General features: G+C 35.7%; 1 protein-coding gene across 1 annotated transcript; it reads right to left on the bottom strand.

Moving 5' to 3' along the window:
* Window positions 1-4,860: 4,860 nt before the first annotated feature.
* On the bottom strand, window positions 4,861-11,356 carry LOC114649517 (trace amine-associated receptor 1-like). The gene is made up of 2 exons (XM_051924759.1): window positions 11,301-11,356; window positions 4,861-6,032 (listed from the first exon to the last, which is right to left on the bottom strand). The coding sequence occupies exons 1-2, from the start codon at window positions 11,354-11,356 to the stop codon at window positions 4,967-4,969; spliced, it is 1,122 nt and encodes a 373-aa protein (XP_051780719.1). The 3' UTR covers window positions 4,861-4,966.
* Window positions 11,357-20,442: the final 9,086 nt, after the last annotated feature.

The following is a 20,442-nucleotide window of genomic DNA, read 5'->3' as shown; positions in this document are numbered from 1 at the left end:
ATGACTATATCTGTTGTTCCCTCCAGAAGACCACACAGTATCAGCTAAAATCTGTGCATGTCTCACTAATATTGCAACCTTGAAGAAAGAACACCATCTTGTTTTTCCATCTTGTTCATCTATTTAGCACCTGCACCTCTGTACTGCTTGGGTCATTATCTCTAACACCTGCTAAGTCGGCATGCAACCTGCTGGTGGTGACTGATGACCAGTTGTCCTTCAACAATCATGTTGCTGCAGTTTCTCAGTGTTGCAGATTCACACTGTACAATATCCACAAAATAAGACCGTATCTGACACAGTATGCAGCATAACTCCTGGTCCAGGCTCTTGTTTTGTCACATGTGGATAACTGCAACTATCTGCTGGCAGGATCACTGGCATGTGTCACCAGGCCACTGCAATGATTCAAAATAGAGCAGCATGTTTGGTGTTCAACAAGCCAATGCAGACACAAGTCATTCCTCTCTTTAGATCACTACACTGTCTTCCTGTAGCAGTGTGTATTAAGTTCAAATCTGTGATGCTTGAATACAGAAAAATCATTGGAACTGGACCTATAAAGCAAGCACTTGTGAGGCCCTAAGCTCCTTCTTGACTACTCAGGTCTGCTGCTGAATGGCATCTGGTGATGCCACCTCTGCGTGATATCAAATCTCAGTACAGACTATTTTCATGTGTACCTCCAGGCTGATAAAATGAGCTCCCCACCTCCATTTGAAACTCTGACTCCCTCAATGTGTTTAAGAAGCATTTGCACACTCTCGTTTGGTAACTTTCTGTCTGAGTGATATTAGCTGTTAAGTTTTGTAAATCTGGGATTTGTAACTAGCTTATATTTAGTTTTAAGGTCTTTACTTGGGATAATCATATTTGTACAATTGTCCAGTAATGTGTTCCAAAACATTTTCCAGACTGATATTACTCAATTATGTTGACTTTTTTTTAAAGTCGTTTTTGGGTAAAAGTGTTCTTCTAAGCAAATAACATAAATGTTATGTGCAGCTGCCCATGATCTCTGAATGAAAGTGGACATACTAACCTTCCAAGAAACCTACAGTATCAAATCCTCTAAGACAAAGTCCAAAAAAAAGAAGGAACCACTTAAGAACATTTATGTTAAGTAGAATGTCCAGTTTAGGCTGGATGGGCTTTTAGACTTAAAACCCCCGTGGATCTTGTTTTTTTTCTTTTTTTTCTGTCCTCTCCCATCATCTGACCTTATCATCTGACTCATGAGACTGAAAAATATTTTCTATTAATTCTATATCTATTTTATGTAACTGTGCATTTATTTATTTTTTATATAATTGTATTCAATATTACTCTTATCAATTTTAATTTGTTGTTTCTTGTAACTATTTCTTTAACATCTTGTAAAGCACTTTGTGCCACATCATTTGTATGAAAATGTGTTATACAAATAAATGTTGTTTTTGTTGCAAGAGATTAAATATAGGGACAGCTCTAGCACCCCAACCTGACAGAAAGATACCAGGTGATAGTCAGAGACCAGCAGGTAAAATCAACAAAAATGAGACAGCCCAGTAGCAGTATAAGAATTAGCTTGTAATGTAGAGACAGAAGAGAAGTGCAAGTTTGAATGAGTTCTGTTTGTGCTGATTCTTTTTGTTATCTGTCATAGGACACCTTCCTAGAGCATATCAGCGAGAGTAGTATAGGCACTTCAATTAAGGGCGGTGTTTTCCAATAAACAGCCTTGTTCTGGCCTATTACCTTACCAAGTTTGTTTACTCGTATTCTTTGCACCGTAAGTTGTTACAGTATTTTTCACATGAATTTGAATGTGATAATTACAACACAGAATTTACAGTAAGGAGTGGTTGATGGTCACAGGTAGTCCTCCATATCTTTAATTTTGACAAAGATATGGTCCAAAACATTTTGAGAAAAACTGCTGTATAGAATGTGCTCCTACCTGGCACAATGGGTACCAAATGCTTTGCTACATTGCATTTGGAGTTGCCTTCTCCATTGCCACATTTTTGACGTTGGTTGAAAGTCGACCTCAGTTGTACAGAAATTTAAGAGACTGTTACATCAGTTGATAAATACTTGTGTTCAACTCATATTTTAAGGGGTTATATTTAGATAATCATTTATACACTTCTACATTTTTATCACAATTTTACAGTACTTCTTAGTTTGTTGTTTTTTCCATTTTTTATTTGTTTCATCAAAAATAAGCTGCACACTATAGGGAGAGAGTTGAAAATGGATTGTCTCCCTCTTACCCTGCAGGACCTGGTTTAGAAAGGAAAAGCCCTAAGCCCTCTGTGACTGCTAGCATAGTTTCAGCAAGATAATAACGATCTTTATTTCATCTAAACCTGTATAAATTTATTTGCAAAAAAGCAAAATATATCAAACTCCAGAAGTTAAACAGATGAAATCATACAACCTGAACGGCTGAATAAATCTCTCATAAAACGCTTTGTATGAGGTAGTTAACCTTGAGCAGCTACAGGGTCAGAAGCTGTCCAGAGAGTGTTGCAGGTGGCAGAAGAACAGCAAATGAACCAGTGCAGGTGGCAAGTTTTAAACCGAGAAGAACCAGGACAATCTGAAATGCTCTAAAACTCTCTCTTTTATATAGTACCTTACTGATTGGTCACGTATGACTTACAAAAACAAAGCAATGGCTGCATCATGCTAAAACTGAACAACTGATAATTTGTCAATAGTCATGTTATTTGAATGATCATTGCTACGTAGCTAATACAATGACATCATAACTAATAAGGTCTCAATCACTTATTGTATCTCTTCTTACCAGCCTATACACACTATTTTATCTTCAGCTTAAAACTCACACAATCTACAATATTTAGCAATCATATTATACAAGAAGACACTACTGGATATTTTTATTTTTTCATATATCCTAATATCCTGTCATCCTCTCTGCAAGTAATCCTTTGGCGATAATGATATTCTTTAATATAAAATATGTACACTGATTAAACATTCTACATAAAAACATTCCAGTTCAATGTCTGTTTAAATTAAATTAAAAGCTCTGTTTATCCATCCAGCAATCTTCAAAACCCCACTAGTCCAGACCAGGATCATGGAGAAGCTGGAGCCTATCCCAGCAAGTGTCGGGTGCAATTTAGTACTGCTCTCCCAATAGTTACCATACGTATGATCAACATGTCACTGAGTGACTGCACAATTTTTATGAAATTGAACACATGGTTAGTTTACACATCTTTATAATTAAAATATAAGCTCAATTTTTCTCTCGTTTTATGAGTCAAAGATAAGTAATCATATATTAGATTGATACAATTCCATTTTCCAAATCCACTCATTCAGGGCACGTTCAGGGGGCAGCTGGAGCCTATTGTAGCTGTTTTCAGGTGCAAGGTAAGAACAACAACTGGGCAAGGTGCCCGTCCATTGCTTGGCGAACACACACCAGGGCTAATTAAGTAACACCATTTTACCTAACCTGCATGACTTCAGACTCTGGAATAAAACCGGAGCACCCAGAGGAAACAAATATGGATACAATGATAACTTTCAAACTCCGTATAAAGAATACACTCAGTATGCAAATTTTTTCCTCCTAATTGCATGGTAGAAACCTTACTTCTGCACCGCCATGCTGACATGCAATTTTGCATATTTTGGCATTGCAACTAAAATAAAGTGTAAACCTCTTAAAATTGTTCTATAGCCTTCATCCATTCATCCATTATCCAACCCACTATATCCTAACGACAGGGTCACGGGGGTCTGCTGGAGCCAATCCCAGCCAACACAGGGCACAAGGCAGGAAACAAACCCTGGGTAGGGCGCCAGCCCACCACAGGGTGCGCACACACACACCCACATACCAAGCACACACTAGGGACAATTTAGAATCACCAATGCACCTAACCTGCATGTCTTTGGACTGTGGGAGGAAACCAGAGTACCCGGAGGAAACCCACGCAGACACGGGGAGAACATGCAAACTCCACAGAGGGAGGACCTGGGAAGTGAACCCGGGTCTCCTAACTGCGAGGCAGCAGTTCTTAGCCTTCATTAATTATTTGTAATTAATTTATAATGTGTAACTAGATGATAAGCACAATTTATAAACCTGTTGAGACTGGTGGCTGGAAATTAATCATGAGACAACACATCAAACACGTAAGGTGTACATAGAAAAGAAGTAAATATCATTTAATAAAACTGTGTGCCTAGTTTTTAAATTTAAAGACACATTATACATTAAAACACTTAAAATATAATTCAACAGATTCTTAAAAATAACAAAAGCAGCTTGAATGCAAATAAAACTTAAGTTATGATTAATACAAAACACAGTACATCTGAAGAGAGATAAAAGGTTTTAATTTATTTTGCACAATATTAGATATTATTGAAGGGGAATTTTATACTTTTTCAGTTTGGAAAGCTATTGAAAATGTAGTCATTTTTCTATGTGAAAATGGTTAATTTGAACATTATTATTTTACATTTACATACATTTAATTACTCAGACAACAAAATATACAAGTCTACAACATGACAGTGGTAATTAATAATGTTAAGAAATACATAAAATAATGCAACATTATTTAAGAATGACTGTTATATGAATGATACCATAATGCTTGAAGTTTTGGTGGCACATCACACAAATTATTGTCAACATAAATATATTTAATATACAAAATAAAATAATATTGAAAGCAGTAAAATATATTTTCATATTATGTTAAATAATAAAACAATCCACTAATTATATGATAATAATTAGTTGCTAATTTGTTAATTATCATTTTTTTGTAGAGAAACAAACCTTTTTCTATGAAATTAGAAGAAAAATCAAATGAGGTGTTCTTCTTTTATGTGCTATTAATATGTAGATGCCGAGTACTGATTTAAAAGAATATACGAAAGTGTTACTACTTTCTCCAATTCCTATAAACAGTGTTATTAGTATAATAATTTAGTCACTTATAAGTTTTGTTCTAGAAGAATTGTTTTGGAAAATCTTGCCAGTTGCAATTAATTTAAGGGCTTTTCTGAACCAACTGTAAAAGAAACCATACACAAGAGGGTTAAATGTTGAGTTCATGTAACCAAACCAGTCTAAGATTTCGATAAGTAAAGGTGACATAACATGATTCAAAAGGGGATCAATTATATTGCACAAGAAATATGGGACCCAGCAGACAATAAAAACTCCCATCACAATTGCTAGTGTTTTTGCAGCTTTTGTTTCTCTTCTATTTGATGCAGCTCTCTTTTTTTGTTCCTCATGACATTGATGTCCTGCGTCTCTTATTGCCCTGGCCTGCCTACTAGCAACTGAAAAAATTTTTATATAAATGCATATCATAACAATCCCTGGGATATAAAAAGAGAACAATGACGATGAAAGACCTGATACTTCATTTAGCATTAGATAACAGTTCCCCACACATTTTGTATTCATATATTGGTCTTCTATTCCGTTTATATTTAACTCAAGAAATATAATTATAAAACCAAGCACAGCTGACAGAACCCAGGTGAAAAAAATAAAGATGAATGTTACAAGGTCCGTAACAATATTTTTGTACCTTAAAGGATGGCACACAGCAAAATAACGATCAATGGATATTAGACACAGATGAATGATTGATGCAGTACAAAGCATTATAGCTGAGCTGAGATGAAACTTGCAGAAAAATTCACCAAAATACCAACAGCTTTCAGCAATTCGAGCCATGAGAGGTGGCATTAGACAGCCCCCAAGAAGTAAATCAACCACTGCCAAAGAGAGGATGAGATAATTTGTTGGAGTATGAAGCTGTTTGAAGTGTGATATGGTAACAACAACCAAGAGGTTTCCACATACGGTCACAACGATGATTATGCACATTATGATATATATTATTAATGAATTGTTGACTGAATAGAGTTGTTTTGGGCAAGAATTATTAAGTGAATCATAGCAGACTAGTGTATACTTTGGAATCCTGTTTTCATTCAAATTCATTATCTGAAGCCTGGACTTTAAAGTGCCTATCCTAAAGAAAAAAATATAAATAACATTATATGCATATTAGATCAACAATTAAAAATATTTAACAAAACACAGAATTATAAGATTTCAGAACTTTAGGACAAGAATTCTATTAAGTTGTTAGGCTAAAGCAACATATTGTTGAAGATAAGAACTGTTAGTTAATAATATAAATAATAAGTATGATAGTCAGCACAAAAAAATCAGGGTCTGAGACCTCCTAACCTTTCACTTTTGACCTTTTGACATTTTAAAAGTTAAATTACTGCTTTACTACAAAATTTCATTACATTATTATATATATATATATATATATATATATATATATATATATATATATATATATATATATATATATATATTAAGACATTTATCTGTTTTATAAATGAAAGTAAATGAAGGAGCAGGCTAATTAGCATTTATTTGTTTTAAAGTGCCATTTCCAAAACTGTGACTACCAAATCAAAAGGGTATGTTTCATATACAGTATATTATTAAAATCCAGTTCATTCTCACAAAAAAAAGACTTAATCATATTTGTTATTTGATACCAGTTACAGATTTAGTCAGATACATGTATTTAACTTGGAAGGAAACTAACAGTAAGTGGTGGTGATCTTTCTATTTGGAAAAAATCTAATCTCTAAAACCAAAAATGATTTTTAAGCTCAGTTTTTATTTGCTTATTGTCTGTTTTCCAATTTAGACTTCCCTAAATCATATACGTTGATAACGAGGTAGAAATAAGAATGATCAGAGACCTTTTTCGGCTTTTAGAATGTTGTATTTTTGAAAAAAGTAATTTGCACATATGATTCTTTTAAGAAAATAAATCACTAATGAAAGCAAAACACTTCAAAAACCAAAATCTTTTACCATCCATGTTCGGTAAAATATGCATTAACATGGTGTCTTTTCTCACAGCATCAAGCACAAGGCAGCCTCCAAACCCTAGATAGGTTTCCTACTTCAGGACAAATTTCCAGGCTTTTTTTCCATTAAAAATAAACATTACTGCCTATATTCTCTAAAATATTAAACAGTCTTTTCCACATTGTGTTACTGCAGAGTGTATGTAATGTTTTCAATTAATAGTATATAATAATTAGGAAATAATGCTTCAGCCAAAAAAAACTCAAACTCAGTGCAAGGGTAATTAATAGATATTTAAAAAAAAAAACTGATACCACTTTGTTTTGAAATTTATATTCATGGAATGCTTCACTTAATAATAATGATGCCTGTAAATAATGTACTTATGTTTACCATATTAATTTTATCAGGTCATATGCATTTTTTTCACATTTTTCCACATTTTTATCAATATAGATCAATTTACTCTTCTGCGAAGACATGATATGTTTATGATTTTACTTAGCAAATGGCTAATAACTGAGCACTGTTATGTACTTACTTATTATTTTCTGTTACCAGTGTCAGTACAGGTAGTGTAAATCTTATGTAATGTGTCACTACGCTTTTGAAATGATCTCCTTTTGACATATTTTATGAGTGAAATGTATTGATATTATGATAGTATGCATTGCAGGATATTAATGAAATTTTTAAGAAGTATTGTAGGTGTTAAATTAACATTCTCATTGATGTTTGGTATGATGGTGATCATTATCATTTAGATTAATCTTCATAGAATAACATTTCTATGACATGTATATAACATTTTACAGTAATTACTTAGTTACTGTAAGTCTTACAGGCAATAGTTTAGTTGTGCAGAGGTAATATCTAAATTGAGGCTGATCTTGTTTCTGTATAATAGGGTTCATGCTTTTAGTTTTGATCTTAGAAAGTAGATATATTAATAGCTGAACATCTGTTGATTTATTTAGAATAAATAGAATAAAATCATCATTCTAATTATTACACTGTACCTTTGCAATTGTGTTTAGGTAAATCCCTGGCAATGAATGTAAAATATATACATATATTTATATATGTACTTTACTTCTAATATAAAATGAAAATATATGGAAACCAACAGCCCAAAACAAAGAAGTTAAGTCACCTACCTTCGTTTGAACCTTTCTGCTGATGCTGCACTGCATTTCTTTAGAAAGAATTTTATATACCTGACCTCAGCATAACAAACATGAAAAATTGGTGGTGTGTCCTTCCAGACTTGCAGACAGTTAAACAAACATGTTACCTTAATTGCCCCAAGGATTGCTTCTTCTCCCACTAGAACTTGATGATTAAACAAAATACAACAAAATAAATATTCTTGAAAAGCAGTATAAATACTTAAGTGGAAAAAGCCAACATTTTTAAAATTGTCATTTTAATAGCACAGATAAATATGAATGTGAAATAAAATTTTTCAGTGCAAGTGTGCAAGAAAAGAACACCCAGCAGACAGCATGCACTTTATTAATAAAAAAACTCTAGTAAAAGTAACCAATTACAGTAACACTTCTGAGTTTGCTCCACATTTAAAAATTTAAATTGACCCAACTTAAAATAACTAACACAGTAAACATCAGTGAGTCTGTTCAAATCTGGAGCTAATTACTTCATTGTAACAAAAAAATCAGGTGTTTTTATAGAGAATAAGGCCATGTGACCCAGCAATGATGAATCTTAGAGATTAACAAGCTCCTATTTACAGGTTATCTTTTTATGCTCTTTAAAATAAACTCTTGTATTATAAAATACCCTTCTTCTAATATTGTGAGCCCAAGGTTTGGCAGTGTTCCCTCTGCCTCTCTTAATATTTTTAGCATTGAACCATAAAAGCTAGTTCTCCATTGGAGCCTGTGAAGGCTGTCTGTCGAGTTTGGGGTTAGGCTGCTTGGTGTGAGGCACATTTTCTTGCTCACACCAGAATAAGGATTAGTGTGGCATTTTTTGTGTGGGTCTTAGGAGGTCAACATTCATTTCTGGGCTTTTCTGTGGTGGATATCGTAAGTACGAATCTCCACTATTCAAAAATACCTTTGGAACTGTTTCAAAAGTGTAACAACAGATGAAACTCACCTGTTGCTCAATGAAGAGCCATGACTATATCTGTTGTTCCCTCCAGAAGACCACACAGTATCAGCTAAAATCTGTGCATGTCTCACTAATATTGCAACCTTGATGAAAGAACACCATCTTGTTTTTCCATCTTGTCCATCTATTTAGCACCTGCACCTCTGTACTGCTTGGTTCATTATCTCTAACACCTGCTAAGTCGGCATGGAACCTGCTGGTGGTGACTGATGATGACCAGTTGTCCTTCAACATTCATGTTGCTGCAGTTTCTCAGTGTTGCAGATTCACACTGTACAATACCCACAAAATAAGACCGTATCTGACACAGTATGCAGCATAACTCCTGGTCCAGGCTCTTGTTTTGTCACATGTGGATAACTGCAACTATCTGCTGGCAGGATCACTGGCATGTGTCACCAGGCCACTGTGATGATTCAAAATAGAGTGGCATGTTTGGTGTTCAACAAGCCAATGCAGACACCAGTCATTCCGCTCTTTAGATCACTACACTGTCTTCCTGTAGCAGTGTGTATTAAGTTCAAATCTGTGATGCTTGAATACAGAAAAATCATTGGAACTGTACCTATAAAACAAGCACTTGTGAGGCCCTAAGCTCCTTCTTGACTACTCAGGTCTGCTGCTGAATGGCATCTGGTGATGCCACCTCTGTGTGATATCAAATCTCAGTCCAGACTATTTTCATGTGTACCTCCAGGCTGATAAAATGAGCTCCCCACCTCCATTTGAAACTCTGACTCCCTCAATGTGTTTAAGAAGCATTTGCACACTGTCTTGTTTGGTAACTTTCTGTCTGAGTGATATTAGCTGTTAAGATTTGTAAATCTGGGATTTGTAACTAGCTTATATTTAGTTTTAAGGTCTTTACTTGGGATAATCAGTTTTGTACTCTTGTCCAGTAACGTGATCCAAAACATTTTCCAGACTGATATTACTCAATTATGCTGACTTTTTTTTAAAGTCGTTTTTGGGTAAAAGTGTCTTCTAAGCAAATAACATAAATGTTATGTGCAGCTGCCCATGATCTCTGAATGAAAGTGGACATACTAACCTTCCAAGAAATCTACAGTATCGAAACCTCTAAGACAAAGTCCAAAAAAAAGAAGGAACCACTTAAGAACATTTATGTTAAGTAGAATGTCCAGTTTAGGCTGGATGGGCTTTTAGACTTAAAACCCCCGTGGATCTTGTTTTTTTCTTTTTTCTCTGTCCTCTACCATCATCTGACCTTATCATCTGACTCATGAGACTGAAAAATATTTTCTATTAATTCTATATCTATTTTATGTAACTGTGCATTTATTTATTTTTTATATAATTTTATTCAATATTACTCTTATCAATTTTAATTTGTTTTTTCTTGTAACTATTTCTTTAACATCTTGTAAAGCACTTTGTGCCACATCATGTGTATGAAAATGTGTTATACAAATAAATGTTGTTTTTGTTGCAAGAGATTAAATATAGGGACAGCTCCAGCACCCCAACCTGACAGAAAGATACCAGGTGATAGTCAGAGACCAGCAGGTAAAACCAACAAAAATGAGACAGCCCAGTAGCAGTATGAGAATTAGCTTGTAATGTAGAGACAGAAGAGAAGTGCAAGTTTGAATGAGTTCTGTTTGTGCTGATTCTTTTTGTTATCTGTCATAGGACACCTTCCTAGAGCATATCAGCGAGAGTAGTATAGGCACTTCAATTAAGGGTGGTGTTTTCCAATAAACAGCCTTGTTCTGGTCTATTACCTTACCAAGTTTGTTTACTCGTATTCTTTGCACCGTAAGTTGTTATAGTATTTTTCACATGAATTTGAATGTGATAATTACAACACAGAATTTACAGTAAGGAGTGGTTGATGGTCACATGTAGTCCTCCATATCTTTAACTTTGACAAAGATATGGTCCAAAACATTTTGAGAAAAACTGCTGTATAGAATGTGCTCCTACCTGACACAATGGGTACCAAATGCTTTGCTACATTGCATTTGGAGTTGCCTTCTCCATTGCCACATTTTTGACGTTGGTTGAAAGTCGACCTCAGTTATACAGAAATTTAAGAGACTGTTACATCAGTTGATAAATACTTGTGCTCAACTCATATTTTAAGGGGTTATATTTAGATAATCATTTATACACTTCTACATTTTTTTCGCCATTGTACAGTACTTCTTAGTTTGTTGTTTTTTCCATTTTTTTTTTGTTTCTTCAAAAATAAGCTGCACACTATAGGGAGAGGGTTGAAAATGGATTGTCTCCCACTTACCCTGCAGGACCTGATTTAGAAAGGAAAGGCCCTAAGTCCTTTGTGACTGATAGCATAGTTTCAGTAAGATAATAACAATCTTTATTTCATGCATAAGTTTATTTGCAAAGAAAGAAAATATACCAAACACCAGAAGTTAAACAGATGAAATCATACAACCTGAATGGCTGAATAAATGTCTCATAAAACGCTTTGTATGAGGTAGTTAACCTTGAGCAGCTACAGGGTCAGAAGCTGTCCAGAGAGTGTTGCAGGTGGCAGAAGAAGAGCAAATGAGCCAGTGCAGATGGTTTTAAACCAAGAAGAACCAGGACAATCTGAAATGATCTAAAACTCTCTCTTTTATATAGTACTTTAATGATTGGTCACGTATGACTTACAAAAACAAAGCAATGGTTGCAGCATGCTAAAACTGAACAACATTTGTCAATGGTCATGTTATTTGCCTGATTATTGCTACACAGCTAATACAATAACATCATAACTAATAAGGTCTCAATCACTTATTGTATCTCTTCTTACAAGCCTATACACACTATTTTATCTTCAGTTTAAAACTCTCACAATCTATTTAGCAATCATATTATATAAGTAGACACTATTGGATGTTTTTATTTTTTCATATATCCTAATGTCCTGTCATTCTATTTGCAAGTAATCATTCAGCAATGATGATATTCTTTAATATAAAATATGCACTGACTAAACATTCTACATAAAAACATTCCAGTTCAATGTCTGTTTAAATTAAATTAAAAACTCTGTTTATCCATCCAGCAATCTTCAAAACCCCACTAGTGCAGAACAGGATCATGGAGAAGCTGGAGCCTATCCCAGCAAGTGTCAGGTGCAATTTAGTACTGCTCTCCCACTAGTTACCATACGTATGATCAACATGTCACTGAGTGACTGCACAATTTTTATGAAATTGAACACATGGTTAGTTTATACATCTTTATAGTTAAAATATAAGCTCAATTTTTCTCGTGTTTTATGATTCAAAGATAAGTAATCATACATTTGATTGATACAATTCCATTTTCCAAATCCATTCATTCAGGGCAGTCCATTGCTTGGCGAACACACACCAGGGCTAATTAAGTAACACCATTTTACCTAACCTGCATAACTTCAGACTGTGGGATAAAGCCGGAGCACCCAGAGGAAACCTATATGGATACAAAGATAACATTCAAACTCTGTATAAAGAGTACACTCAGTCTACAAATTTTTTTCTCTTAATTGCAAGGTAAAAACCTTACTTCTGCACCGCCATGCTGACATGCAATTTTGCATATTTTGGCATTACAACTAAAATAATGTGTAAACCTCTTAAAATTGTTCTATAGCCTTCATTAATTATTTGTAATTAATTTATAATGTGTAACTAGATGATAAGCACAATTTATAAACCTGTTGAGACTGGTGGCTAGAAATGAATCATGAGACAACACATCAAACACGTAAGGTGTACATAGAAAAGAAGTAAATATCATTTAATAAAACTGTGTTGCCTAGTTTTTAAATTTAAAGACACATTATACATTAAAACACTTAAAATATAATTCAAGAGATTCTTAAAAATAACAAAAGCAGCTTGAATGCAAATAAAACATAAGTTATGATTAATACAAAACAGTACATCTGAAGAGAGATAAAAGGTTTTAATTTATTTTGCACAATATTAGATATTATTGAAGGGGGATTTTATACTTTTTCAGTTTGGAAAGCTATTGAACATGTAGTCATTTTTCTATGTGAAAATAATTAATTTGAACATTATTATTTTACATTTACATACATTTAATTACTCAAACAACAAAATATTCAAGTCTACAACATGACAGTGGTAATTAATAATGTTAAGAAATACATAAAATAATGCAACATTATTTAAAAATGACTGTTATATGAATGACACCATAATGCTTGAAGTTTTGGTGGCACATCACACAAATTATTGTCAACATAAATATATTTAATATACAAAATAAAATAATATTGAAAGCAATAAAATATATTTTCATATTATGTTAAATTATAAAACAATCCAATAATTATATGATAATAATTAGTTGCTAATTTGTTAATTATCATTTTTCTGTAGAGAAACAAACCTTTTTCTATGAAATTAGAAGAAAAATCAAATGAGGTGTTCTTCTTTTATGTGCTATTAATATGTAGATGCCGAGTACTGATTTAAAAGAATGTACAAAAGTGTTACTATTTTCTCTAATTTCTATACAGTGTTATTAGTATACTAATTTAGTCACTTAAAAGTTTTGTTCTAGAAGAACTGTTTTGGAAAATCTTGCCAGTTGCGATTAATTTAAGGGCTTTTCTGAACCAACTGTAAAAGAAACCATACACAAGAGGGTTAAATGTTGAGTTCATGTAACCAAACCAGAATAAGATTTCGATAAGTAAAGGTGACATAACATGATTCAAAAGGGGATCAATGATGTTGCACAAGAAATATGGGACCCAGCAGACAATAAAAACTCCCATCACAATTGCTAGTGTTTTTGCAGCTTTTGTTTCTCTTCTATTTGATGCAGCTTTCTTTTTTTGTTCCTTGTGGCTTTGATGTCCTGCGTCTCTTATTGCCCTGGCCTGCCTACTAGCAACTGAAAAAATTTTTATATAAATGCATATCATAACAATCCCTGGGATATAAAAAAAGAGAACAATGACGATGAAAGACCTGATACTTCATTTTGCATTAGATAACAGCTTCCCACACATTTTGTATTAATATATTGGTCTTCTATTCCTTTTATGTTTAACTCAAGAAATATAATTATAAAACCAAGCACAGCTGACAGAACCCAGGTGAAAAAAATAAAGATGAATGTTACAAGGTCCGTAACAATATTTTTGTACCTTAAAGGATGGCACACCGCAAAATAACGATCAATGGATATTAGACACAGATGAATGATTGATGCAGTACCAAGCATTATAGCTGAGCTGTGATGAAACTTGCAGAAAAATTCACCAAAATACCAACAGCTTTCAGCAATTCGAGCCATGAGAGGTGGCATTAGACAGCCCCCTAGAAGTAAATCAACCAGTGCCAAAGAGAGGATGAGATAATTTGTTGGAGTATGAAGCTGTTTGAAGTGTGATATGGTAATAACAACCAAGAGGTTTCCACATACGGTCACAACGATGATTATGCACATTATGATATATATTATTAATGAATTGTTGACTGAATAGAGTTGTTTTGGGCAAGAATTATTAAGTGAATCATAACAGACTAGTGTATATGTTAGAATCCTGTTTTCATTCAAATTCATTGTTTGTAGCCTGGACATTGAAGTGTCCTATCCTAAAGAAAAGAATATAAATAACATTATATGCATATTAGATCAGCAGTTATTAATATTTAACATAGCACACAATTGTAAGATTTCAAAACTTTAGGAAGAACTAGGGGGCTTCGCCCCCTGCTTGCTTTGCTTGGCAACCCCCCTGGCCTGCGCTGTGCGCCAGCCACTTTGCGTCTCTGTCGCACGCATAAATGGATTTCACTTTCACCAAACAACATATCTTTTAATTCTCGTGGATATGACCCTTCATTGGGAAGAAACACTACTTTTCCCTGATGGCAACACGAATTAGACAATCTACAAGTCTCCAACTTAAAGTTTAAATCCGAACAATATATTCAAGCTCTTTTCGCTGTTCCTTTATTTTACGAGTAATAATTTCCATTTGTTTGCGCTAATGCAATCTTTACTATCATTTTTTGGAGACTTTTGAATTTTAGTACTTTCATTGTCTATATCCTGCTCTGCATGTTTATCACACCAATGTTTTTGAATTCTTTACAACGTTCCACTTTGTCATCTACTCTTTGTATTTTACTTCCGGCCCTGGGTGTGGTTAAATCTCTTGGCACAAAGTCTCATCTCGTGGGACATGAAAGTATGACTTTCAGTAGACTCTCTGAAAAAGTCACGTCTCTCCCAGGATTTTTTTTATTATAATAGAGAGATACGATTGAGTTGTTTAGCTAATGCAACATGTTTAAGATAAGGACTTTTAGTTAACAATATTAATGATAATACAGTATCCATCCATCCATCCATTTTCCAACCCGCTGAATCCGAACACAGGGTCACGGGGGTCTGCTGGAGCCAATCCCAGCCAACACAGGGCACAAGGCAGGAAACAATCCCGGGCAGGGTGCCAACCCACCGCAGATAATACAGTATGATAGGACGTATAAGTCAGCAAAAACAATCAGGGTCTGAGATCTCCAAACTTTTGTCCTTTAACATTTTAAAAGCTATACTACAAAATACTATACTACAAAATGTCATTTTACTACAGTAATCCCTCCTCCATCGCGGGGGTTGCGTTCCAGAGCCACCCGCGAAATAAGAAAATCCGCGAAGTAGAAACCATATGTTTATATGGTTATTTTTATATTGTCATGCTTGGGTCACAGATTTGCGCAGAAACACAGGAGGTTGTAGAGAGACAGGAACGTTATTCAAACACTGCAAACAAACATTTGTCTCTTTTTCAAAAGTTTAAACTGTGCTCCATGACAAGACAGAGATGACAGTTCTGTCTCACAATTAAAAGAATGCAAACATATCTTCCTCTTCAAAGGAGTGCGCGTCAGGAGCAGAGCCTGTCAGAAAGAGATAGGAAAGCAAACAAATCAATAGGGCTGTTTGGCTTTTAAGTATGCGAAGCACAATGGCACAAAGCTGTGGAAGGCGGCAGCTCACACCCCCTCCGTCAGGAGCAGGGAGAGAGAGAGAGCCAGAGAAAAACAAACAGTCAAAAATCAATACGTGCCCTTCGAGCTTTTAAGTATGCGAAGCACCGTGCAGCATGCCGCTTCAGGAAGCAGCTGCACAGAAGATAGCAACGTGAAGATAATCTTTTCAGCATTTTTAGACGAGCGTCCGTATCGTCTAGGTGTGCGAACAGTCCCCCTGCTCACACCCCCTACATCAGGATCAGAGAAAGTCAGCACAAGAGAGAGAGAAAAGTACGTTGGGTAGCTTCTCAGCCATCTGCCAATAGCGTCCCTTGTATGAAATCAACTGGGCAAACCAACTGAGGAAGCATGTACCAGAAATTAAAAGACCCATTGTCCTCAGAAATCCGCGAACAGGCAAAAAATCTGCGATATATATTTAAATATGCTTACATATAAAATCTGCGATAGAGTGAAGCCGCGAAAGGCGAAGCGCGATATAGCGAGGGATCACTGTATATATAATTTAAGCCATTCATCAATATTATAAACATAAATATTGTAGCTCAGAGCCATGAGCAGGCTAATTAGCATTTTTTTTTGTTTTAAAGTGCCATTTCCAAAACTGGTTATTTGATGACCAAATCAAAAAGAGTGTGTTTCTTATATACTATTAAAATCATTTCATTTTCACAAAGAAAGACTTAATCATATTTGTTATTTCATACCAGTTTCAGATTTACTCAGATACGAGAGATGTTCAAAAAGTTTCCGTACTTTTGTTTTTTTCGTTGGAAGGCAGGAGGAGTAGTAATTGGACATTAAAAAGTTGGTACAACACTGGGAAAATTGCATTGCAAACGAAGGTGACTTGCAGGAAAATCACAGTAAGTGGTGGTGATCTTTCCACTTGAAAAATATCTAATCTCTACTGTTACTAAAAATTATTTTTAAACTTTTAGGTTAGGATAACAAATACATTTTTTATTTGATCATTTTTTCAAGTTTGGACTTCCCTAAATCATAAAAGTTGATTACAAGGTAGGAGCAACAATGATTAGAGACTTGTTTTGGCTTTTAAAATTTTGTATTTTTAAAAAAAGTAATACCAGACTGTTGATCAAATAGTTATGTAGTTATTATAATGTGCACATTTAATTCTTTTAATGAAATAAACCACTAATAAAAACAAAACACTTCAACAAACAAAATTTTTCACCATCCATTTCCTTCCTAAAGCCATTAATTCTGTAAAATATGCAAGAACATGGTACCTTTTGCCACAGCATCCAGCACAAGGCAGCATCCAAACCCTAGATAGGTTTCTATTGCAGGGCAGATTCCCAGTCTTTTTTCCCTTAAAAATAAACAGATTCACTAAAACATTAAACAGTCTTTCTCACATTGTGTAACTGCATATTGCATGTAATAGTTTCAATTTATAGTATATAATAAGTAAGAAATAATGTTCGGTCAAAAAAATGAAACTTGAGTGCAAGTGAAATTAATGGAAATTTTAAAAAAATTAACATCACTTTGCTCCGAAATTTATATTCATAGAATGCTTCGCTAAATACTAATGATTCCTGTAAATGGTGTACTTAAGTTTACCATATTAATTTAAACATGTCATATGTATTTTATTTTCACATATTTTCCACATTTTTATCAATGTAGATCAATTTACTTCCGCCATCTGTTGCCATTATGTTTTTGGCAGGAATATGATATGTTTATGGTTTTACTTAGTAAATGGTTAACACTTGATACCAAGTAAGTACATAACAGAGTTCTTCTGCTACCAGTATGAATACAGGTAGTGTAAATCTAATGTTATTTGTTGCTAAGCTTTTGTAATGATCTCCTTTATTGGTGTATTTTATAAATGAAATGTATTGAAACTATGATAGTGTGCTATGCAGCAAAATAATAAGGGATTTTTTTAAAGAAATATTGTATATATTGAATTAACATTCTCATTGATGTTTTCTGATGATGGTGATCATTGTCATTTATATTAATCTTCATAGAATAACATTTTCATGACATAAAATTGTGTATATAACATTTTATAATTATTACTTAGTTAAATCTTACATATTGCAATAGTTTAGTTGTGCAGAGGTACTATCTAAATTGAGGCTGATCTTGTTGCTGTGTAGTATGGTTCATGCTTTTATTTTTGTTCTTATGAAGTGGATGTATTAATAGCTGAACATCTATTGAGATGTATCGAGAATAAAATGTACATTATTATACTGTACTTTTGCAATTGTGCTTAGGCAACACCCTAACAATGTATATACATATATTTATATGTGCAGTTTACTTTTAATATAAAATGAAAGTATAGGGAAACCAACACCCAAAACAAAGAAGTAAAGTCACATACCTTCAATCGAACCCTTCTGTTGATGCTGCACTGCTTTTCTTAATGAAGACTTTTATATACCTGACCTCAGTCTAACACCCATCCATGAAAAACTGGCTGACTATCATTACCTTGCGGATTTATCGCACTCTTGCACACAGTTAAATAAACATGTTACCTAAATTACCCCAAGGACTGATTCTTCTCCCATTGGCACTTGATGATTAGACAAAATACAACAAAATGAACATTCCTGAAAAGCAGTATAAATAATAAAAAATAAAAAGTTGGTAAAGCCAACATTGTTAAAACTGTCACTTTAATGGCACAAATAAATATGGATGTGAAACAAAAACAGAAAAGAATGAATAAAAATGAATCCATCCATCCTCTTTCGCTTATCCGAGGTCGGGTCGCGGGGGCAGCAGCTTGAGCAGAGATGCCCAGACTTCCCTCTCCCTGGCCACTTCTACTAGCTCTTCCGGGGGAATCCTGAGGCGTTCCCAGGCCAGCCAAGAGATATAGTCCCTCCAGTGTGTCCAGGGTCTTCCCCGGGGCCTCCTCCCGGTTAGACGTGCTTGGAACGCCTCACCATGGAGGTGTCCAGGAGGCATGCTGATCAGATGCCCGAGTCACCTCATCTGACTCCTCTCGATGCGGAGGAGCAGTGGCTCTACTCTGAGCTCCTCCCGGATGACCGAGATTCTCACCCTATCTTTAAAGAAAAGCCCAGAGACTCTGCGGAGGAAACTCATTTCAGCCGCTTGTATTTGCAATCTCGTTCTTTCGGTCACTACCCATAGCTCATGACCATAGGTGAGGGAAGGAACATAGATCGACTGGTAAATTGAGACCTTTGCCTTTCAGTTCAGCTCCTTTTTCACCACGACAGACCGATGCAGAGCCTGCATCACTGTGGATGCTGCACCGAGCCACCTGTCGATCTCCCGCTCTATTCTTCCCTCACTCATGAACAAGACCCCGAGATACTTGAACTCCTCCACTTGGGGCAGGATCTCGCTCCCAATCCTGAGAGGGCATTCCACCATTTTCAGGCTGAGGACCATGGTCTCGGATTTGGAGGTGCTGATTCCCATCCCAGCCGCTTCACACTCGGCTGCAAACCGATCCAGAGAGAGCTGAAGATCATGGTCTGACGAAGCAAACAGGACAATATCATCTGCAAAAAGCAGTGACCCAATCCTGAGCCCGCCAAACTGGACCTCCTCAACGCCCTGGCTGCGCCTAGAAATTCTGTCCATAAAAGTTATGAACAGAATCGTGACAAAGGGCAGCCTTGGCGGAGTCCAACTCTCACTGGAAACGGGTTCGACTTACTGCCGGCAATGCGGACCAAGCTCTGACACTGGTTGTACATGGACCAAACAGCCCTTATCAGGGGGTCCGGAACTCCATACTCCTGGAGCACCCCCAACAGGATTCCCCGAGGGACAAGGTCGAACGCCTTTTCCAAATCCACAAAATACATGTAGACTGGTTGGGCAAACTCCCATGCACCCTCCAGGACTCTGCCTAGGGTGTAGAGCTGGTCCACTGTTCCACGACTAGGACGAAAACCACACTGTTCCTCCTGAATCCGAGATTCGACTATCTGACGGACCATCTATCTCTCCAGGACCCCCGAATAGACTTTTCCAGGGAGGCTGAGGAGAGTGATCCCTCTGTAGTTGGAACACACCCTCCGGTCCCCCTTCTTAAAGAGGGGGACCACCACCCCTGTCTGCCAATCCAGAGGCACTGTCCCTGATGCCCATGCGATGCTGCAGAGGCGTGTCAACCAAGACAGTCCTACAACATCCAGAACCTTGAGGAACTCTGGGCGTATCTCATCCACCCCCGGGGCCCTGCCACCAAGGAGTTTTTTGACCACTTCAGTGACCTCAGTCCCAGAGATGGGAGATGCGTGTCCCCAGGCTCTGCTTCCTCATTGGAAGACATGATAGTGGGATTGAGGAGATCTTTGAAGTACTACAGCCACCGACCCACAATGTCCAGAGTCGAGGTCAGCAGCGCACCATCCCCACCAT

The sequence above is a fragment of the Erpetoichthys calabaricus genome, chromosome 3 (assembly GCF_900747795.2).
Source record: "Erpetoichthys calabaricus chromosome 3, fErpCal1.3, whole genome shotgun sequence".
NCBI classification, from domain to species: Eukaryota; Metazoa; Chordata; class Cladistia; order Polypteriformes; family Polypteridae; genus Erpetoichthys; species Erpetoichthys calabaricus.
Note: the sequence above shows the minus strand (reverse complement) of the source record. Positions and strands in the feature narration are given on the sequence as shown.

Bases quoted from the DNA above. Each gene is read 5' to 3' on its own strand.
- LOC114649517 (XM_051924759.1), bottom strand. From the start codon at position 11,356: ATGCTATCAGTCACAAAGGACTTAGGGCCTTTCCTTTCTAAATCAGGT. The intron at 6,033-11,300 runs GTAAGTGGGAGA...TTTTTTCTTTAG, and splicing joins TCTAAATCAGGTCCTGCAGG to GATAGGCACTTTAAAGTCCA.